At 36.6% G+C, this 23,858-nt stretch overlaps 1 protein-coding gene and 1 long non-coding RNA gene across 22 annotated transcripts in view; one reads left to right on the top strand and one right to left on the bottom strand.

Moving 5' to 3' along the window:
- Window positions 1-23,858, top strand: part of CSGALNACT2 (chondroitin sulfate N-acetylgalactosaminyltransferase 2) — a 66,640-nt gene that overhangs the window by 29,640 nt on the left and 13,142 nt on the right. For 4 of the 20 annotated variants that reach the window (XR_004810293.2, XM_049103340.1, XM_025466448.3 and 1 more), the window contains exons 2-6: window positions 7,790-8,729; window positions 10,945-11,161; window positions 12,692-12,793; window positions 16,021-16,199; window positions 18,024-18,118. Coding sequence is in view for 16 of the 20 variants with exons in the window: in XM_049103340.1 (XP_048959297.1) it covers window positions 8,069-8,729; window positions 10,945-11,161; window positions 12,692-12,793; window positions 16,021-16,199; window positions 18,024-18,118 (1,254 nt within the window). In the remaining 4 variants the exon portion in view is untranslated. The other 16 variants (XM_025466450.3, XM_025466452.3, XM_025466455.3 and 13 more) reach the window with 14 other exon arrangements.
- Window positions 8,510-14,498, bottom strand: LOC112672021 (uncharacterized). 2 transcript variants are annotated; one of them, XR_003143978.3, is made up of 4 exons: window positions 14,359-14,498; window positions 13,655-13,790; window positions 9,573-9,816; window positions 8,510-8,686 (listed from the first exon to the last, which is right to left on the bottom strand). It is a non-coding gene; the product is annotated as an uncharacterized LOC112672021 (long non-coding RNA). The 2 variants fall into 2 exon arrangements; XR_003143977.3 differs by having other exon boundaries at window positions 13,667-13,790.

The raw sequence follows: 23,858 nt of genomic DNA, 5'->3' as shown, positions 1-23,858 counted from the left end.
ATGGCAACAACCCCAGAGAAATATACACTAAACAAATCAGAAAAGACTCAAAACCAAAAAAAAAAAAAAAAAGAATATAATCAGACAAGTGAACAAAATAGAGTAATACACTGGATCCTGTGTATATTTTGGTCTGTTAAAAAACTAGGTCCCAAAATTGTAACGAATGAAAAACTTATATATGTACCCAGAAAAACTAAACACAATGAAAGGATAGAATGTAACTGTAAAAATGAAAATTAAAAAAAATGTTTTAAAGAGTTGCTAAAATAAGAAATTGGTTGAAAAAGGAAAGAAAAAAATTAAAATTGAAAGACTAAAGAATTATGCTATTTTCCCCTAGTGCTGGAGTTTTGCAGTTCTCAAAGATCGATAAACTTGGTCTTGGCTGGATGTTCTTGCTGATCTTCTGGGCGTTGATTCTCAGGTGTTTTTGCCCCAGGCAGAATTGCACCGCCCTTGCCAGGGGGCCAGGCTAAGTAAGAGGCTCCAGATTGCTCCATGTGGCTTTTGTTTCCTGAAGGCTTTAGAGGATGAGTGAAAATGGCCACCATGGCGGTAAGCTGAAAGCTCTGGGCCCCACTCCTCAGTGCACCCTCAGCGAAAAGCAATTAATCACTCCCGTCTCCTTGGTTGAAGGCCACACTCCTGTGCTCATCCGGGCTGTGTCTCAGGCACGTGGCCCCTGTTTTGAGTCTCAAACCCTGCAGAATCCTGCAGCTCGCAACTGCAGCTAGTTCAGCGGGAGGGGGAAGGGGTCTTGCTGGTTCTGCCGTTTGTTGGGCCCCTGCTGGGAAAGCAGTCCTGATCTGAGAGCCCACTTCTGGGCCAGCTCATTGCAGCCATTCCCCTGCTCCAATGCTCGGGAAGTCTGCTGCACTCAGGCACCCTCGTTCTTTCTGTGATCTTGGGGATCTTGAAACCACACTGTCCCACCTAGGATTCTGCCGCCACTTCACCATCTAAACACTTTTCAGTCAGGGACGTTCCTCACCAGAGCAGAGTTATAAAAGTTCTGATTTAGTGCTCCGCAGCTATACCACTTTCTAGTACCTGACTGACAGAGGCTCCCCCCGACACACACGTCTGTCTACCCATATATCACATCAGTTCAGTTTCACTTATACGTACCTTCTACCTTGTAGAAAGTGGTCGCTTTTCTGTTTGTAGAGTTGCAGCTATTCTTTTCTTAGATCTCCAGTTGAGTTCACAAGTGTTCAGAATGATTTAATATCTATCTAACTGAATTCCTGGGAGCAGACAAAAACTAAGGTCTCCTGCTCCTCTGCCATCTTGGATTCTCTCCAGTGCACTAATATTTTGTTGAGGACTTTTGTGTCTGTATCATAAAGGAATATTGGTCTATAGTTTTCTTTTGATGTCTTTATCTGGTTTTGATATCAAAGTAATATTGACATCATAGAATGAGTTGGGAAGTATATTCTATTTTTTGAAAGAGTTTGTGAAGAATTGGTATTAATTCTTACAAATGATTGATGAAGTCTACTAGTGAAGACATCTGGGCCTGGATTTTTCTTTGAGTAGTTTTTGATTTTTTAGTCTCAACATAGGTCTGTTCATATTTACTGTTTCTTCTTGAATCAGTTTCAGTGGTTTGTGTCTGTATTTTAAAGGGATTTAAATAATTGGAGAACTTAGAATTATCCATATTGTTAACATTTTTGGTTTCTTCATTGTTTTGTATACATTCCTATTTCTATCTGGTATCATTTTCTGCCTAAAGAATTTGTAGTGCAGGTCTGATGGCGATGAATTCTTCTTTTAGCTTTTTAACATCTGAAGAATTTTTTTAAGGATTTATTTATTTATATGCGAGAGAGAGAGAGTGTGTGTGTGCAGGGGTGGGGGGTGGTCAGAGGGATAGGGAGAGAAATCTCAAGCAGACTCCCCACCAAGCTAAGAACCCACATGCGGCTCCATCCTATGACCCCAAGATCATGAACTGAGCCAAAATCAAGAGTCCGACACTTTACTGACTGAAGCACCCAGCACCCTGAGAATTATTTTGCCTTTGTTCTTAACAGATACTTTTTCTGCATATGGAATTCTAGGTTAACATATTTTTCCTTTCAGTTCTTCAAAGATGTTGCTCCACTCTCTTTGGTTCTTATATGTAATGTGTTCTTTTCTTCTGGCCACTTTCAAGATTGTATTTATCATAGGATTTGAGCAATTTGATTATCATGTGCCTGGCTTTAGTTTTCTTTTTTTAAAAAAAAGATTTTATTTATTTATTTGAGAGAGCGCGAGCAGGAGCAGGGGGAGCGCAGGCAGAGGGAGAGGGAGAAGCAGGCTCCCCACTGAGCAGGGGGCCTGACGTAGGACTCAATCCCAGGACCCCGCGAACATGACCCAAGCTAAAGATAGACGCCTAACCGACTGAACCACCTAAGCACGCTGGCTTTAGTTTTCTTTATGACATTTATATCTGGTATTCATTGAGCTTCTTATATTCTAGTATTTATCAAATTTGGAAAGTTTTCAGACTTATTTCTTTAAATATTTCTCCTTGCCCGCTCTCCTTTCTTTAGAGACTCTAATTACATACGTACTAGACTGCTTGAAGCCATCAGACAGCTTTCTACGTGCTCTATTCATGTTTTTCACTCTTTTTTCCTTCTGTATTTTGCATAATTTCTATTGTAATGTTTCCAATTCATTAATATTTTATTCTGAAATATCTTATCTACTGTTAATCCCATACAATGTATCTTTCATCTCATGAAGTTCAGTTTTTATGTTGTCTGTGTTTCTGCTTAGTTTTTTGAACATGAATATCTTTTTCAATATAGTTATAACTATTTTAATGTCCTTGTTTATGAATTCTAGCATCTCTGTCAGTTCCAGATCAGTTTCAGTCATTGATTATTCTTATTATGAGTTGTATTTTTATTTTTCTTTGTATGCTTGATCATTTTTGTTTTGATGTCAGACATTGTGAATTTTATTTTGCTGGGTATTAGATATTTTTTATATTTCTATAAATATTTTGAGGGTTGTGCAGTTACTTGAAAACAATTTGATCTTTTCAAGTCTTGCTTTTAGTTAGGCAAGACCAGAGCCATGTTTAGTCTAGAGTTAATTTTTTTCCATTACTGGGGCAAGACCTTTTTGAGTACTCTACCCAATGCTCCATGAATTTTGAGGTTTTCCAGTCTGTCTGGTGGGAACATGCAATTATTCCTGGCCCTGTATGAATGCTGAGTTCTGTGTCTTCTTCTTCTTCTTCTTCTTCTTCTTTTTTTTTTTTTTTTTTTTTTTTTTTAGCTTCAGTTAGGTTTGTTGTTTGTTTTTTTTGTTTTTTTTTTATGTGTACATTGGTCAGTGGTCTGCTCAATACCTAAAATGTGCTCTTCAGATCTCTTGAGTTCTCTGTCCAGCTCTCTCCTCTGGTACTATATCCTTTCAACCTAGCTGCCTTGGTCTCCTCAAACTGTCAGCTCCATTTCAGCAAGTCAGCCTGGCTCAGCTTAGGAGGAGATTCCCAGTGTTATGGCCTGGAAACTTAGGCAGTAAGCTGGGCAATTGTTTGTTTTTTTGTTTCTCCTAGGGATCACTGACTTTTATTACTTAATATTTAGTATCTTGAAAACCTTTGTTTTATACTGGGAGGGGTGGGTTCTGGATTTTATTGTTTGATTTTTGATTGTTTCAAGTGGAGGAGTAAATCTGGTCCCTGTTCTACCTAGGCTATAGAAGGAAGTCTCTTTAGTCTGTTTTAAAGAGTAAGAAAATAGGTGGCTCCTAAGGTTTCCTTTAACTCTGAAATCTTTGATTTTGTATTATGTATCATAACAGCATCATTTTCTCATCTCCGCAGTTATCTCATTCTCTCCTTACAACACTTAACTATTTGCTGTTTGTGCATAGAAAGTTGCTTGGGATTAACTCTGGGTTATGAATGAACCTTGTCTATCATATAAACACATCACGTGAATGATGGCAATCAGGGTGTAACAACTGAAAAATGGATGTTTTCTCCAACATACTTAATGTATTTAGAGCTGTTATAATCTAGTCTTTTAGGATTTGGCTAAAGAGTTCCCCTTCAGGAACTAGGCAAGTAAGACTTTAATTGATATCTTTTATTTTTAACAATCACAGAACCATGCAAATAACATTTATATTCTAAAGTAATTACAGCAATTTTTGCTTTCAGCAACTTTTATTTCAGTGAGTAAAATACTCAGTTGTAAGAGATTTAACTGAAAGATAAGCATGTAAGGTGTTAAAAAACCCATATTTTGCTTAAGGGAGGGAAAATACAGAACTTGGCTTTAATAATGATGCGGGAACTGGGCTAGCTGCACAAGGCATAGTTGACAATCCCGCAAAAAATCCCCCACCCAGGGTGGTATATGTGTGATATCCTTCAGGAAGTTTCCAATTGTCTTCATGTTAATGCCTTGCTAGAGGGAAAAAGCAATCTGTAACTTAACAATGGCAAGACCTCCAGTATCTTGTAGGTCCTCCTTAGCCTATGAAAATCCTTCTGAAATCTCCATATTTGCTTAACCTCCCCCAATTCTTCAAGTATATAATCAGCCACCCCTCACAGGCTCTGGGCAGCCTCTCTTCCTGTCCACAGCTCCTGTCCCGTGCTTTAATAAAACCACCATTTTGCACCAAAGACATCCCAAGAATTCTTTCTTGGTCACCGGCTCTGGACCTCACCTATATTCCAAAACTTCATCAATAATACCACTTAATTGTTATAGAACCTTAATTAGACCTTTCATTTTTGAGCTTATTTGTCCTATCCAAAATGAAGATAGTATCAATACTCTTTTAAAAGGATGACATAGGAAATATATACAAATACTTTATAAACCAGTATTTTTCAGGATTTGGGGGCTGCAGCCCCCTTATAAATAAATATTATGTGGAGATCTGATACATATACATACATATAATTGCAATACAAAACTTACTATATGTGGTGTAGACTGGTATTTCCTGTTCTATTTCAATGAAAAGTAAACCTTTATTTAGTAATGACCCACTAAATGAGTCATATTGCACAGTTTAAAAATATATTGTCTATATAAAGAAAAAACTATGAGGTACCATATTAACAAAAGGTAGAGGTATAGAATAAATACTGTTATCAAATTTCATTTCAAAATAGTTTGAGTATAGTATAGTTAAATCGTGTCCCGTGTTTTTTCCATTAGCATCTTTACCATAAGCATTTTTTTATTTTATTATTTTTTTTTTAAGATTTTATTTATTCATGAGAGACACAGAGAGAGAGAGGCAGAGACACAGGCAGAGGGAGAAGCAGGCTCCATGTAGGGAGCCTAACATGGGACTAGATTCTGGGTCTCCGGATCAGGCCCTGGGCTGAAGGTGGTGCTAAACTGCTGAGCCGCCCAGCATTTTTACTGCATAGCTAATTGGTTGTAAAGCAACTTAACATTAAAGATAAAATCATGAAAACGAAAAAAGATGGACATTTATTAAAAAGGACATAATGAATAACAAAATTTAAAAGACTATTGTATAATACAGAATATTTATGTTTAAAATGTGTGTAGATTCATGGCAATATTACAGAAATAACTGATTTTATTTTGTGGATTGTACCTAAGCAATTGTCCTCTAAGTCTTCTGTTCATAGTGTTACACTTTTCTTTTCTTTTTTTTTTTTTTGGCTTGTTCATTCATGTCCTTGTTCAGCATTGCGTTTTGTTTTTCCTGAAAATTTTTTCCTTCATTAAAAAGAGACATCAGTTTCCCAATACTAGGATACATATTGTAACTGAGCTATCTATTGTATTGTGAAAGTCTTCTACACTGTTGTTTGTTCTTGGCATATTGTTAGGCGTCCATTGATAGACATTCCAAAGTTCTGTGGGAAATGTAGGTACAAAACTCTACCACTGTATAGACCATTATAAAGGCTAAGATTTATATAATATAAAAACAGGAGTACTCCATCAATGGAGAAGTGAAACCAAACTGTCAACCAGTTATTTTTTAATCTTTTAGAGCAGAATTGCCTTATGGCCTATTAGTTATGCAGCAAAAATGCTTTTGGCAAAGATGCTTATGCAAAACTACCTAGAACCTAGTTAAGTATGTATAGCTTTATTAACTAATACAATATTATGGCTCTACATTTTCAGTTTTAGTCTTTCTTTTCCCTAATAAGGCTAGTAATAACTTATAGATAGTTAAAAGAAATACTTCTGAGTTTTATCTTTCAAATAATGACATTCAAGTCATTTCTTATACTAAGAATTATGGTTTTGAGACATGGTAGAATCCTAGGGCTGATATTAACTTTGCATCTTTTTTAAATGTGATACTTCTCTTTATATTGGAATTTTTTCCCTTTTTTTCCTACATCACTTAAAACAAGATTTACAATCAGTAAAACAGATGTCATCCTATTAAAGCTTTCTTGTAGTGAGTTAAAATTTTCATGATACTTATCATTTGGTTAAAGAAAGCAATAAATGGCTAAGGGTAGTTAAGTCCATTATTTGTGGTCTACTAGCCATAAGAAGTTTGAATCTGTCTTACATTTTTATACAGATATGTGCCACAAGGAAAGAGAAAAGGAAGGAAGGAAGGAAGGAAGGAAGGAAGGAAGGAAGGAAGGAAGGAAGGAAGGAAGGAAGGAAGGAGAAAGAGAAAGAAAAGGAAGGAAGGAAAGGAAAGGGAAAGGGAAAGGAAGGAAGAAAGGAAAAGGCATTCAGGCTTTCTTGATCACTAAGAAAGTGATAGGACTAATGTTCCCCAGTGATCCTCCATAGGTTCTGCTGCACTGGTAGAAACCATCTCTATTAAAAACCTGCTGGAGTATCACATATCCTTCCTGACAAATTCTTTGTTAGAACAAAAGTTCACTCTGCAGCAGAGGCCTCCTTTTCCCCTGTCTCCTAAATTTTAACATTCTCTATTTATTGAATTAAAGATCTTTAGTTTAAAAAGAAATAACGAAAGAGCTCACACCATACCATAACCAGTAGTGTGTGATTTTGTAAATTTATAAGTGATTTTTGCATTTTTTCCCAGTAGATAAACATTAAAATGGTCTTGTTTTTTCTTTAAATAGACTCTAAGCCTTTCTAGACTTGTAGGAAATCTGTTGCTGTGTAATACAGTGGAAAGAATTATGTGATCTAATGTTCAAATAATCTGTGGGAGGACTTTCGATGTTAAGTGCTTCTTAATATGTTTTCCAGATGTTTGTGACCTTTTGGAATTGGCCCTCCCCTCACACACACACTTAATTTTAAGGCTCTTATATTGGTTGAGTTTAACCTAGAAATTAATGAAGTAGAATGCTTGAATTAAATGAACTGGAAGAAAATATCTCTCTCTAGTAAGCCATTATCAATATAACAAAAACAATTTATGGAAACTCAGTTCCCAAATGGTGATATGCTCTAGGTTGGAAATGGCATATTAATCTGAATACTATATTAAAGAGTTATAAGTGATACAGTTTTCAAGTAATTAGAAATAGTAGTATCTGTGTAACACAAAGCATGCTAAACATAATTTTAGTGTTTCTTTGATTCATTCAGGAGGTTATGGATGTGTAGACATTCTGGTTACAAGTATTACACGTGGCATTTTAGTTTTCTGTGAGGTATTTCTCTTAATACTTTCTCGGCATTTACTGAATATTCTACATTGTATTAGCTCTTCTCGTGTTCTACGTATAGTAGTCACATTGCTAAGTTTACTCAAACTATCAACAAATTGCTATGCTTAAGGAAATAAGATTCTGATTGATTCTCTCTGTTTCTTTCAGAAAAATCATCACCCAAATAATGGAATTTTATCTGATTCTGTAGGGATCAGATTTCTTTATTCTGGATATCATGGTAACAATACAGGAAGTATGCACTCTTTTTCTCATTTCTGCAAGTAGTCATCACTGCTGAAGGAAGAAATTTTTTAAGCTGTAGCAGAGTTCGTTTTGGTACCTTTAGTGGAAATTCTGATTTTGCTTTTAATTTTTGATAACCTTTTGCTAAAGGTATGAACAACCAAAGAACTTATCTCATCAGGCAAGTCCACATTAATAAGAATGCCTAGAAGAGGACTGATTCTTCAGACCCGGACCCACTGGCTGCTGTTGGGTCTTGCTTTACTCTGCAGTTTGGTATTATTTTTGTACCTTCTGGAATGTGCCCCCCAGACAGATGGAAATGCACCTCTTCCTGGTATTATTGGGGAAAATTATGGTAAAGAGTATTATCAAGCCCTCCTACAGGAGCAAGAAGAACATTATCAAACCAGGGCTACCAGTCTAAAACGTCAAATTGCCCAACTAAAACAAGAATTACAAGAAATGAGTGAGAAGATGAGATCATTACAAGAGAGAAAGAATGTAGGGCCTAATGGCATAGGCTATCAAGGCAACAAAGAACAAACACCTAGTGATCTTTTAGAGTTTCTTCATTCCCAAATTGACAAAGCTGAAGTTAGCATAGGAGCCAAATTACCTAGTGAGTATGGAGTCATTCCCTTTGAAAGTTTTACTTTAATGAAAGTATTCCAGTTGGAAATGGGTCTCACTCGCCATCCTGAGGAAAAGCCAGTTAGAAAAGACAAGCGAGATGAATTGGTAGAAGTTATTGAAGCTGGCTTGGAGGTCATTAATAATCCAGATGAAGATGAGGAACAGGAAGATGAAGACGGTCCCCTTGGAGAGAAAATGATATTTAATGAAAATGACTTTGTAGAAGGTAATGTGAAAAATATAATTCATAATAATATAATTATATAATTATAATAATACAATTCATAATTACATTAGTATGACAATGCTGGTGATATAAGTCGGTCATTATAGTATTGAAATATTTAAGTTATTACCCACTTCATTCTACCAAGAGTTTGAAGTGGCTTTAAAAAAAAATGTTATAATGTGACCATAATAAAATAGAGGAGCAGGGAAACAGAATAAATCTAGGTTTATATAGAAAAATACTATATAGGGCTCAAGTTAAAGGATTCTTAGGGGTATGTATGTATTTGTACATATATGTATTTACATTCCTCTCTTATCTAGTCTTGCTGTTACTTTTTTGTATTTTTCAAAATGTGTAAACTAAGGTTCATGATTTGAAAACCATTCGATAAAGGAAAGAAAAAACCCTAATTTAGTAGATTGATGGATATTCTGTATTTTAGAGGGAGGCAAAGCACATGTCAGAACATCATGAGGGCACACATAGTTTTGAAAAGCTTATTTGGCATTTGGAAAAGTAAAGAAATAACCTGTTTTCCTAATAGAGACTGCAAAAAGGGCATAAGATTTATACATATCAAGATGGGGAATGACTCAAAAGTTGAGGAACACTTCTGTAAACTTAAGATATTTGCTGATTGATATAAACAGAAATACAGATCCCCACCCCCTCGCCATCTTAATACCTCCTGCTAGATACTTAATTACAAACTTAAAACCATTTTGGATACAAATCTCTCCTAAAAGTTCTCTTTGCTTGATTTTTAAACAGTATACCACATGTAGTTTCTTTGGCCTGGAATCATCCTGGATAGCACTTGCTATAATATAGTAGTACCTTAAGACCTTTGGAGGCCATCAGGAAGGGCATTGTGCTTTTCCATGGTACTTCAGCTGTCTTTTCATTGTAGCCACTTCTGTTTTCTGTTGTCACTTTTACTACAATTTTGGATGGGTTGTTTCTCTCAAAACTCTTCTAATTTTTTTCCAAGCTCAGCTTTTTATCTTTTCACCATATTTGTAGCTTATGGTAGAATTGGAAGCTGCTGAGGAAATAAAGTATAAAATGTCTTCACATCTGCCTAAAAAAGAAAGGAAGCCACATCAGTTTTATATTCTACAACTTCAGCTTATCTCATAACTCTCTTTAGATTCTTTCACTGACAGGATTTTTCTCTGTATGGGACGGGACATATTTTGTCCCCCACTTTTCTTTCACTCTGCTACTCCCTGACAAAAAGAAAAAAAAATACTATTATTCAGTAACTCCTAGGCCTCTTGCAGACTTTAGCTTAGATGTCACTTCACTTAGAAGTCTCTCCAACCTACAGGTCTTAAGATAACAGTGCTTCCTTTGTGTTCTTATAACCTCTATCTTGTGTCCCCTCTCATAGCACTTGTCATAGTATATGGTGTTGCCCATTTCCTGATTTGTAGTTCTCTTAAACTGTACGCCTCAGGAGAGAGTGGGATTGGTCTGTCTTGTTCATTGTTTTATTCCCAGGCATTGACTGACTCACACATTTACTTCTCTCTCTCCTGAATGTCACACTTAAAAGTCATTTTGCCCAGTTGACTTACAGACTTTTCTCTGTGAAATATCTCAGATCACCAAGTTTAAATCGGAACTAATTTTTCTTTGTCTGACTTCACTCTCTTCAGAAAGAGAGAGAAAGAGAGAGAGAGAGAGAATAGAGTGAGATATATATCACTGTATTGTTTTTATTTCCTTATTTTTCTGTTTCCTTCACCAGACTGACTTCCTCAAAACCAGGACTGTATCACCCTCTTTATACCACCAGTGAGTGACACAAAGGCACTCCATTCATTTTAATTGAACCAAACCGAGCAATCGAAGTTTTGACTCTCAGGTCTAGAATTGAATTTTGGTAGAAGTAATTTATTTTCATTATATAATTACTGTGTTGATAGGCTCTACTACTAAAAAAAAAAAAAATGTGAAAAGGAATAATTGTGATTTGGAGCATATTTATAGATTGAATAATAGAGCAGTTTGAACATTTTCTAAATCTCTCCTTTTAAGAAATAATTGTTTTTACAGATGTACAGTGGGATAAATATTTTCACAAAATGATTGAAAACATTACATGTCTGTTTTTGTACTCTTAATCTTTGAGTAAAATCAGTATTCACATCGAATTTATAAACTTTGACATAGAGACGTCTTTGTCCCTAACTCTTTCCTTTAGGTTATTATCGCACCGAGAGAGATAAGGGCACACAATATGAACTTTTTTTTAAGAAGGCAGACCTTATGGAATATAGACATGTGACCCTCTTCCGCCCTTTTGGACCTCTCATGAAAGTGAAGAGCGAGATGATTGACATTACTAGATCAATTATTAATATCATTGTGCCACTTGCTGAAAGAACTGAAGCATTTGCACAGTTTATGCAGAACTTCAGGTAATTCTCAGGGCTTAATGATTTGGCTAAGCACTCCTAAAAAATCAGATTTCATGCAGATTTACTTAATTTATCTTCACTGAGTGTGATTACTTAGAATTACAAAGTAATTTTATAGGCTTTGGGGAATTTTAATTTTTGATATTTTCTTTTTTATAAAGCAAGTATTAAATATTGTGTTATTGACAGTTTGAACTTTGAAATAGAGAGTGACAACTATTAGAAACTACATTTGATGACCTTTATAATTGTGTGTGAATTCATTTTAGTGCAAATTGAATTTTTAAAAATAACTTTATTGAGGCATAATTTACATACAGTAAAACCCACATATTTTAAGAATATAGGTTTCATGACTTTTAACAAATCTCTACACTCATAATTGCTAATTAACATGCAAGACATTGTTATTTGCCAGAAAATTCCCTTGAGAAGGATTGGAATTTTAAAATTGAAATAAATTTTAGAAATACAAACATTCAACTAAAAATGGGAGAGTTGGGACACCTGGAGTGGCTCGGCGTTTGAGCGTCTGCCTTTGGCTCGGGGCATGGTCCTAGGGACCCGGGATTGAGTCCCACATTGGGCTCCCTGCAGGGAGCCTGCTTCTCCCTCTGCCTGTGTCTCTGCCTTTCTCTCTCTGTCTCTCATGAATAAATAAATTTAAAAAAAAATGGGAGAGTTATTCCATCTTGAGAAGCAGAGACTTTAACGATTTTTAAAAGAAGTTTTTCCTTTTTTTGTCCGTAAATTTGGATATTTTTAAATGCTGAAACATTAAAAAAAATGAACAAGTATACATTAGGGTAGCTATTTGAGGAAAATTTTGCCTTTTTGTTTTAATTTAACAATTGCCATGTTTTTAATATTTTAATATGCTAGTTTTAATGCTTTATAATCCCAGTCTTCATTCTCATATTAAAATTATTGGATTTAAAAGTTAATGCTGTTCTGTAGCAGAATATCTAGAAATTATGCTTCCAAATGAGTTTTCCCTATTTGAAATAGCTCACTTGAGATCTGATTTCCTAAAGCATTTTTTTACTGCCTTTCTTGGAATTGCTTTCAGATGCTACATTATTCTTTACAGTAAGTAATCTCAGCCATGGCAAATATTTATTCCTTGATAATAGGTATAATGTGGAATTGCCAGCCTAAGGACAAAATAACTCTTGACCAACAACTTGAATATTTATTTGTTTGGTTTTGAACTGATTAGACTTCTTTCCTTAAGTAGCTTGTAATTTGTTTCTGAAGGCAATACCAAAGCAAAAGTTCAAAAAATATTTTGAAATATGGCAACTTCCGTGGACCTCCAAGGGCTATATTCATTTGCTTATGTTGTTATACATTTGCTCTCACGCCTTTAATAATTCAGCAATATTGCCATTTTTATATTAAGGCTTCATGCAGTGTCATTCTAAATGAATAATGCCTCATTTGTTTTATTAAAGCTTCATGTGATTGCTTTCTGAATGAGTTATGCCTTATGTATTTTCTTGAGTGAACTTTATTTTTTAATTCTGTTAGGGATGTGTGTATTCATCAGGACAAGAGAATTCATCTCACAGTGGTGTATTTTGGTAAAGAAGGACTATCTAAAGTCAAGTCTATCCTAGAATCTGTCACAAGGTTGGTGAGCCATGTCCAAATTGGAAGTCCTTGATATATAACATTAAAAGAATGAAAATTTTAGATATTTAATGAGTTAATTTTGAATAGCTGATATTTAAAAGTTGGCTGAGCACATGAGTGGTGGTGCTAATAAGTTCCTCATTTCAATCCCTCAGTTTACTCATGCAACTCTAAATGATTCATCTTCCCTGTCCCTTTTAGCAGACAGCCTCGCATGATCTGGGCCCTCTCACTCTGTGGCCCACCCAACTTCTGTTTCTTTGCCTCCATTTATTACTTCTTCATTCCCTTCTGTTAGACTCTTCTCTTTTTTCTAAATCTAATCCCTTAACTTTGATATCATCTCCTGAGCTTTTCTCTCACTTGTCACTTTTCTTTCCTTCCATTTTCCCAAGTTCCTTCTTCTTGCCCTGCAAATGATGCTTAGGTCTCTCCTGTCCTCAAGCCACCACCACCTGACTCTGTAGTACCAGTAGCTACTGGTAGGTTTCTGTCCTTTCATAGCTAAGTCTCACAGAACAGTAGTTATCTAATCAGACAACTCATACAGTACCTGGCACATAGTAGGTACTCAGAGATTTGAATGACTTAATTAATAATTCATTAATACTCCAGTATTAATTCTATAGCTTTCCAGCCTTTTCATCTCTAAGTTATGGGCCCAAAGTTATGACCTAATTGCCAAACTCAACCTTTCTCTGTCATCCTCTTTGATCCACTTTTTTACATTTGATACCTAACCAATACTTCCTTCTTGACATGTTTGTAAAATGTATATAATTTGTAAATATAAATATGTTACAATGTGAGATATTAGTTGATTGTCTTTTTGGACCAAGCCAACTCTGTATCCTTTACCTGCTTCTTTACCTTTCTGCTAGTTGTGGCCATTCCCTAAGAGTCCAGATTTGGCCGGCCATTCTTCTCGAATCGTTCAACTAACATTCATTGAGTCCCACCGACTATGTTCCAGGTACACTGCTCGGGAGTCTGACTAGGGTGGTTGGAATAGAAGGGCACAGAAGAGGGTGTTACAAGCCCCTACTCAGAAGGGACTCTTACAGCACATGTATAAAAAACAAATACTGTCTTTTCTCCCCCTACACATTAGCTGCTTCTCCTGGTGGCCCTCTTTCAGTTCAGACTGACCATTCTCATGATCCCCTGAGCTTAATGCCTGAGAGCTAGCATCTTTCATTCTTTACTTCTAGTCAGTTCTTGCTAACTACACAGGACCTCTTCCCTGTCCTTTCCTTGCTGTTGCCACCACCCTAACCCAAATTCCCCTCCCTTCTTTTCTTCCCTTCTCATCCCTTTTTATCATTTTCAGGTCGCCTACTAAGTGCCAGCACTTACATCGGCATTACTGAAGTGGTCCCTGCATTAAAGACTCCTCTGTGGCACATGATGGAAACCTATCTTGAACTGGCTTAAGGAAACTAGGAGTGTTATAGAAGAATCTTGGATAGCTCCCAAACTAAAGGGATTATTATAGCCAAATTTGGATAAGAAAACCAAAACAGCTTTGATATCTTAGGGACTGGAATCAGAGACTTGAATACCATGAAAATTCTCTTGTTGTCTTCTTGTCTGTTTTTCTCTGCATGTTGACTTCATTCTCCTATTGCAGATTGGCTTCTTCCACATGTGAGGTATATGGCTGTTGGCGGCTTTGGGCTCACATCTTCTCAGCTTTGCCATCAGAGAGGAAAGAGCTTTCTCCCAGATCCAGTTGAGAAAAGCCCAGGGAAGGAGTTTTGCCCACTCTTGAGCGGGTCACTATGGCCAGGTGGGGGGGGGTATTGTGATTGTCCCAGCCTGAGTCTGGTCTCCACCCTTAGGAAATTACTGTGGTTGGGAGTGTTCTACGATTAGTTCCTCTACCGGGTGCTGGGAGTGTGAGGTAATAATCAGTTTTCCCGAAGGAAGGAAGAGATTTACATCCCATGAGAAGATCATTGTGGCCATTCAGAGCATGTGGAGTCCACTGTATACACTATTTAAGCATTTGCTTCCATCTCTCCATTCCCCATCCTATACTGTTTTAAAGAGTAATCTTCCTTAAATGTGCCTTTTTGACCTGGCCATATCCTAGCACAGCAGTTCTCCAACTTTAACATCAGAGTCACCTGGAGTAACTTGTCCCAAGAAAGACACAGATGCTCAGAATTACCCCTAATATCTGATTCAGGGGTTTAGGTTGGGGCCCAAGAATTTGCATTTCTAATGGTTTCCCAGGGAAGGCTGATGCTATGGGTGAGGGGACTTTACTGTGAGAACCACTGCCCTGGCAGAAAAACTCCTCCTTGCCTTGAGGACACTGACCAACTTCTTTTACTTCTCACAGAAGGCACTCCTCAGTCTGACCCTTTTCTGGTCTTCTCTCTCATTGTTTCCATTTTAGGATCCCTTTGTTCTAATCTGATTTGTCTGATACCTGTTCTCTAAAATGCTACTTTCTTACCTCTGTGCTTTTGAGAATAATTAATTGGCATAACCTTTAAACTCACTACTGAATTCAGGATTTTAATCAAGGCATAACTTAAATTCTGCTTCTAACATCTTCTCTAACTACTCTCAGACAAAAGCAATCTTTTTTCTCAGATCTGCTATTCATTCGTTCATTCAGCAAATATTTATGGAGGCACACTGTATCCACAGTAATGAACAAAACAAAATCCCTGCTTTCATGGTGTTTACATTCCAATGGGGGAGACACTCAAAGAAACATGTCTGGTGGTGCTGAGGAAAACAAAGCTGGGCGGGGATAGAATAGATTAAAGAGAGAGGTTGGAGCAACTTCACAAGTGGTACGAAGGGTATCCCTTTGATGTGTGAGCAAAGATCGGAAAAACACAGGAGCGTTCTTTGTGTGTACCATTCATATGCAATGCATTGTTTATTACCAAACATTATAGCCATTTTTCCATGTATAATTTCTTATCTGCCCAATAAGTTCTCAAGATCCCAAAGGGCAGTGACCCCTCAACACTTTTTAAGCTGATACCACCAGCATGCTGCCTCAAATATGGACAATTATTGAATATCTGTTCCTGATGATGATCATACATGTGAAGCTGATGATTTCCTTTCCCTGTATGACTGTAGAACCAAAATTTTAAAATACTTGAAGTATAAAACACATTTTGTAAGTTTTGTTGAAAGAACAGAGTTGTTAAACTTTAAGTGGAATTTATCCTTTGTTGTATATGCTTTTCTCCTAGTGAGTCTAATTTTCATAATTACACTTTGGTCTCATTGAATGAAGAATTTAATCGTGGACGAGGACTAAATGTGGGTGCCCGAGCTTGGGACAAAGGAGAGGTCTTGATGTTTTTCTGTGATGTTGATATATATTTCTCAGCCGAATTCCTTAACAGCTGCCGGTTAAATGCTGAGCCAGGTGCGTAGAATGTTGGTAGATGAGCTGAGTGTAGAAATTTAGAACAGTGTCCCATATTTTGAATCAAGTTAATTATGTTTTCTTGGGATGCCTGAGTGGCTCAGTGGTTGAACATCTGCCTTGGGCTCAGGGGGTGATCCTGGGGTCCTGCAACCAAGTCCCATATCGGGCTCCCTGCAGGGAGCCTTCTTCTCCCTCTGCCTGTGTCTCTGCCTCTCTCTCTCTCTCTCTCTCTCTCTCTCTCTCTCTGTGTCTCTCATGAATAAATACATGAAATCTTTTTTAAAAAATTAATTATGTTTTCTTAAAGTCATATTTGGCATACTTTAACTGAAGTATTAAGTAGAAAAGTGAAAATTTGCCTCTCTGAAGTTCATACCCTTGTTCTCTTGTGGCCCGGTTCCATTGCCAACATTTGAATCCAAATAAACAAAAGCAAAGAAAATCTTAAGATTGACAAGGAGGAAGGAGCATTTAATCAAAAAAAAAAAAAAAAAAAAAAAAAAAAAAGAACCAAGCAGACAATGTGGAGATGTGTGAGAGTCAGAAACACTCTACCTCAGACAGGTGGTGCCAAGACAGAGGCACACACACATGAAGAAGCCTAGATATAGATGGTGCTTTTAGTGTCCATACTATGTATGTGGGGATGATTTATTAACTTGGCTTTATGTTATAGGGATTTTTTTGAAAATGTATGAGCAGATGACATTTTTATAAATCAAACCTTACTTTAAATGTGAAAAGGAAGTTTTCACATGTACCCCCCCAAAAAGAAAATCCTCTACTAAATGTTTTTTTGTGTAGAACTATTCATATCATGCAATTATTACCCTGTTAATTATTTTTATTAGGGATAATTGTCAGGAACTCTTTGAGAGCCTAGTGAATAAATGAGAATTAGGTTTACTTTTGTTACACCGGACAGCATGAAGTTCACAATGTGGAATTTGAAGGAAACATATTTGCTCAATGTAAAAGAAATATTTTAATGTCTTAAAAATAGATTTGCCTGTGAGAATTGAGCTCCCCATCCCTCAGTGAGTTTTAACAAAAGTGAGATGAGCATCTAGTAGGGATCTTGTAGTGGGAAGGATGCCACATTGCCACAGGTACTTGACAGTTCCTGAGCACCTCCTATTATCACATCTGATTGAGGCCAGGTTTAGCAAGGGGTTCTCTATAGAGGAGAGATAGGCTCCTGAGTCGTTATAGTCCCCTCAGTGCTGTCAATTTGAATGCTAATGACAAGGCCTTCTACAGAGGCTGTTAGATCAGGTATTTTTAACTCTTCCCAACTTTCCCAAATCTATCTGCACTTCCATATTTTATTTATTCTGTACAAATCTGTTCATAGTATAGTATCCTTTGGATTTACTGTTTCTATGACTTGTTTTGAAGGGTGGATTTAACAGACATTCCTAAGTTCTTGGTGATTGTCAGAGGTTAACCTATGTCTATCACTGCTACTAGATGAAATGATGAGTAATAAATAGCTCACCTATTGAATAACTGAGAGAGCACCTTTGTGTATCTCTCCAAAGTCAAAGGGAGTAAATGTGTGTAACACCCTTTAGTCTGTTTTTTAGTCTATTTTAGGTTATAATTTCGTAGCTTGTCCTACTGATACGTTGTAAAATCATCATTATGTTCATCAAATCAGCATGATGTTTAGTAGCCTGAAAATTGACAAAACAGAATATTGATAAAGTCATATTTATGTGACCAAAGAAAGACTTTAATTAGATAATGATAACACAATACTAATCAGTCTTTTGTTTTATGACTTTGTTGTGTGATGTAACCATATATTTTAATTTATAGGTAAGAAGGTGTTTTACCCTGTGGTGTTCAGTCTTTATAACCCTGCCATTGTTTATGCCAGTCAGGACATACCACCACCTGTGGAGCAGCAGCTGGTAAGACTCATTGTCAGTTGTGAAAGGCCACTAAGATCCTTGCTAGGTTCCATTATGTTTGTTTCACAAGTAGAAAAGAAAGTTTCAACAGAAAACTGTAGTTAGCTTTTTTTTTTTTTTTTTTTTTCAGATTTTATTTATCTGACAGAATACAAGCAGGGGGAGCAGCAGAGAGAAAGGGAGAAGCAGGCTCCCCACTGAGCAAGGAGCCCAATGTGGGGCTCACTCAGCACCCCCAGATCATGACCTGAGCCAAAGGCAGGTATTTAACTGACTAAGCCACCCAGGTGCCCCCAAAAACTGTAATCATTATAAATACATTTCATAGTCTCTTTTACCACCTGATAAGATGCTTTCCCATTTATTGTTTTAGAATTAAATATCATTCTAGAAGGGAAAAGAAGTTGAGGGCACAGAGAAAACTTAATGTTATAGAATATGAAAATTTTAGTCACTTTTGCCAATCTATTTTCAGTAATACTAAAAATAAATTTTACTTTTAAAATATTAACTAGAAATTAAACTACTAAATAAACTAAGAACAATATTCTGTGGGAAATTGCTTAAAAAGTCATGGCGTGGGAATGCCATAGAACAGAACTTATTAATAGAGTTATATAAGCTTTGGGGATGCCTGGATGGCTCAGCGGTTGAGCCCTGCTTTCCTCTCAGGGTGCGATCCTGGAGTTGGGGGATCAAGTCCCACATCAGGCTCCCAAAGAGGAGCCTGCTTCTCCCTCTGCCTATGTCTCTGCCTCTGTGTGTGTGTGTCTCTCATGAATGAATAAATAAAATTTTTTAAAAAAGAATTATATAATTTTTTAAAATTTTAAATAAACATTATGTTAGAATAATTCAGATTTACAGAAAAGTTGGAAAGATAGTATAGAGCGTTCCTGTAGTTCACCCAGTTTTCCCTAAGATTAATATCTTATGTTACAATTTGTCAAAATTAGAAATTAACATTAGGTTATTGTAGATTTAGGATTTCACCAATTTTTCTACTAATGTCTTTTTCCTGTTCAGGTTCCAGTCCAGAATACTATATTGCACTTAGTCTAATCTTTTATTGTTAACATTATATAAAAATGGAAACAAATGAACTAAGTCAATTTAAGATGTTAAAAAATAACTCTGAGGAAAGAAATACAGATAAGGCAGAAATTAAGGAACCAAAAATAATAGTTTAACTAATATATAGGAGCTTATTCTTTGTGTGCAAAAAATTTTTTTTGATCAAAGTAGGCAGGTTTGGGGTAAAAGGAAAATACAACAACTGAGAGAAATCAATTTTATATGGTAAATTTTAAAAATTCTAAAAAGATTTGAGAATTTATAAACTATTAATATGAGCAGAGTTTGTTAGCATTTTATAAATTGTGTATCTTTCCAAAGTCTTATAAATAAGAGATGGAAGCTCTGAAAAGACTAAGAAACACTTAAAAAATTAGAACAGTTATCAAAAAAATTACCCTCGGGTGCATAGGTATAATGTTTTGCTGGTGATTTTTTTCCAAACTTTTGAAGAACAGGTTAAATTAGTTCCATATGATCTACTAAATAAATTATATGAAGCCAACATTATCCTCAGACCAACACTCTAAAAAGAAGAAAGCGTATTAGCATTGCGGAATGAGAAAAGTGCCTTGGCAGAAGATTTTGAGAAATTCATATAAGATGACAGTAGTTGGCATAGGATTGACAGAGGAGAGAAGAATCTGGAACATGTTCAAGAGAACCCACAATGTGACTTCTCTGTATCCTCTGAGCTCATAGAAGACAGAAAATGATGAGTGCGTATTCTTCTCTAGGCATGTGCTGAACAACAGGCATCACAGAGATTGGACTACAGGCTGTAGCACTGTATATGGTCCCTAGAACAAGAGAGGCAGTGGAGGGTTTTGGGAATATTGAGTTGTAGGATGGATAAGGAGGCCTAGGCTCTGAAAAGGAGCTGCTGTTGGCACATTGTGCCCGAGTCCACATTTGGCCCCTCTTCCACTATTACTGGAGATAGGCCCTTGTAATCCTGGCTAATAGCCGAGGATTATTGAACAATGATTTTTTTCTTTTTAAAGTATGCTCCACACCCCATATGGAGCCCAGCGTGGCACTTAAACTCAAGACCCTGAGATCAAGACCTGAGCTGAGATCAAGAGTTAGACACTTAACCGAGCCACCCGGCACCCCTGAACAATAATTTTTGAAACAAAGATCAGTAGCAGTTAACCTAGAGTAGCCAAACCAACACTATGAAAGAGAAGCACCAAATTTTAATAAACAGAAAAGATAACACATGAGGATATGAATACAGTATGAAAACACTTTTAAGATAAATATGCCTTTAGGGAAAGAAAACATTAAATTCGTAAGACCAGATTTGTTGCTGAAAAAGGTCAGAACTTGGAAATTCTAAAAATCTAAAATTCACTAAATGAGCTGAATAGTGGAATGGTCACAGTTGAAACAAACTTGTAAACTAGAAAACAAGCCACCTGTGCACACGATGACCAAGAGATAATGTGAGAGAAAAAAAGAGAAATGAGAAATTACTCAGTAAGCTCCTATTTAAACTCCTACTAAATAGGAATTCCAGAGGGAGAGAAAAGAGAGAATAGACAATGGAGGAAATAGAAGAAAACTTCAAAAAGCTGAGGAAAGACAAGTCTTCTGGCATTTGAGGACTTGTCTACAAAGGAATAAGAATCGTCATTTGCCTTCTTTTTGGTAATATTGGTGCCAGAAGACAATAAAACAATACCTTGAACATTGTGAGAAAAATAACTTTAATTCTGTAATATCTGACCTGTTTGAGGGCAAAATAGATATTGTTGCATATTCAAGGATTCAAAGTTTACTTCTAACAGACCTCTTCAGCAGATTGAGAAATGGACCTATTTGAAAGAAGACCTGAGAATAAAACAGTAGTCCCCAAAAATAAAACCCCTGTTTTGTTTAACAGTTGTTGATGAAACACGTTAAAAAAAAAAAAAAAGAATAGCAATTGGAGATTTAAAATTCAAAGGGTATACACATGTGTATTACCTCACACTTTCCTCTGAGAGGACCTAGAAGCAGTGATACCCAAAGAGTAAGAAGCATGCCCAGGGCAGCCCTGGTGGTACAGCGGTTTGGCACAGCTTGCAGCCTGGGGTGTGATCTTGGAGACCCGGGATCGAGTCCCACATCGGGCTCCCTGCATGGAGCCTGCTTCTGCCTCTGTGTCTCTGCCTCTCTCTCTGTGTCTATGAATAAATAAATACAATTTAAAGAAAAAAGAAAGAGGCGTGCCCAGCTCCCAAATCTTAGTGCAGGGACAGGACATCAAGGAGCCTAAAGCTCCAGAAAGTAAAGTTGAAGATATGTCAAAGGGTCACGAGCTTGAAAGAACTCCCAATGGCAAAGCAGGAACAATTTGAGCAACAAAATAAATAACATAGTATTGGATTGTAACCCCAAGCATAAAATAAATATCCATGAGTCCATACTGATATGATTAGAGAGTGAATAAATAATAAATCAATGGATAGACTGATTAGATAAGATAGATAAGGAAGAAGAGCTCAATTTTCGCTACAGAATTCCAAATAACTTATGTAGATACTTTCTTTTCCATTAGGTGGAGCTAGGTGACTCATGTGAAGAATTGAGTATGGAAAGAACTAACTTTTCAGTGGAGAAACCTGGTAGACACCACCTTAAACCAAGTAATGAAGTTAATATTACCAGTGTTATTTATGCACTCCTGATTTGATGTAGCAAGAAGGGCATTTCACTTCTGTGGCCAAAAAACCTAATCATTAGAAACACTTCAAACCCCACCAGTACTCCTTAAAAGTGTCAACATCAGGGATGCCTAGCTGGCTCAGTTGGAAGAGCATGCAACTCTTAATCTCAGGGTCATGAGTTTGAGCTTCACATCGGTTATAGGGATTACTAAAAATAATAATAATAATAATCGATTTTTTTAAAGTGTCACGATCATCAAAAACAAGGAACACTGAGAAACTGTCACAGTTTCTCAAGGAGACATAACAAATAAATGCAGTATGGTTCCTTGGACTGGATCCTGGAATAGAAAAAGAACATTAAAGGAAAAACTGGTGGAATCCAGTTTAGATCTAAGTCTAAAATTTGGATAATAGTAATGTACCAGTGTTGGATACTTAGTTTTTATAGATATTCCACAACAATGTAAAATAATAACATTTAGAGGAAGTTAAAACTAGGTGAGAAGTATACGAGAACTCTCTTTACTACTTTGCAACTTCTCTGTAACTCTAAAATTACTCCAGAATAAGAAGTTTATTTTAAAAAAAATACTTGATAAACAAAGTGCTAAATGGAGTCAACATGTGAGGGTGAAGAGGAATGTAAAAGCATGCTAATATTCTTGTCCAGTTTGGGAGGATGTGGGAAAAGAATGATTTGAATGTGGGTTAATTCTAGATATTATGCAAAAAAAATAAGTGGTTTTTTTAAAGATTTTATTTATTTATTCATGAGAGACACAGAGAGAGAGAGAGAGAGAGAGGCAGAGACACAGGCAGAGGGAGAAGCAGCCTCCATGCAGGGAGCCCAGTGTGGGGACTCGATCCCAGGACTCCAGGATCATGCCCTGGGCTGAAGACGGCGCTAAACCGCTGAGCCACCCAAGGATTCCAAAAAAAAAAAAAGTTTAAATACTTCACTTCAAGTTGTAGTTTTACTACTTTGTGACCTTTGCAAGTTACTGTTTCTAAACTTCAGTCTCCCCACTTAAGACAAAAGCTTGTTCTCCTTAATGGTGTAATATTATCTCCTTGATATTAAAAGTAAACCAGAAATACACCAGTAGGAAAAAATGGCTAAAAGACAGTTGGTAATAATTCACAATAAACATTTTTTTAAAGATTTTATTTATTTATTCATGAGAGATACAGAGAGAGAGAGTGAGAGGCAGAGACACAGGCAGAGGGAGAAGCAGGCTCCACGCAGGGAGCCCAACGTGGGACTCGACCCCGGAACTCCAGGATCATGCCCTGGGCTGAAGGCAGGCGCTAAACCGCTGAGCCACCCAGGCTTCCCCACAGTAAACATTTTTAAATAACCAACCTTACTAAGAATAAATAAAAACAGCAGTTCAGGGATGCCTGGGTGGCTCAGCAGTTGAGCGCTGCCTTTGGCTCAGGGTGTGATCCCGCAGTCCCAGCATCAGGTCCGCCTCGGGCTCCCCACTGTGAGCCTGCTTCTCCCTCTGCCTCTGTCTCTGCCTCTCTCTCTGTGTCTCTCATGAATAAATAAAATCTTAAAAAAAAAAAAAAAAAAACCAGTGCAATACTTTTTTGCTGCTGTAAAATGACTGTTTTTAAAACAGCCATGCAGGTGAGGTTGATGGGGTAGGAGTTCTTCCATTCCTGCTGGTGGTGTAGGAATACAGGCAAGCTTTCTGGGTCAGGAGTTTTCAAACAGTTCCATCCCTCTGATCCAGTAATCTCCACTCCCAGGAGTCTCTCCTGAGGAAACAGAACTGTAGAATAGCAATACATATTGGAAGCAAGCAAAACTCTACTAATAATAAAATAATAAATAAATTAAATAATAAAATAATAAATTGAATTATAATAGTACATAGGGTTGTGCATATGTAGCAAGAGGAAAATCTTCATGAAATATAGAGGAAAATATAAAGTTTAAAAAATGGGAAATTATATATGTGTATTTTAGATGATATTTTCATGCTAATAATAGCTGATTTTTT

Source organism: Canis lupus, chromosome 28 (genome assembly GCF_003254725.2).
Source record: "Canis lupus dingo isolate Sandy chromosome 28, ASM325472v2, whole genome shotgun sequence".
Taxonomy (NCBI): domain Eukaryota; kingdom Metazoa; phylum Chordata; class Mammalia; order Carnivora; family Canidae; genus Canis; species Canis lupus.
This window is presented reverse-complemented; position numbering and strand designations above follow the sequence as displayed.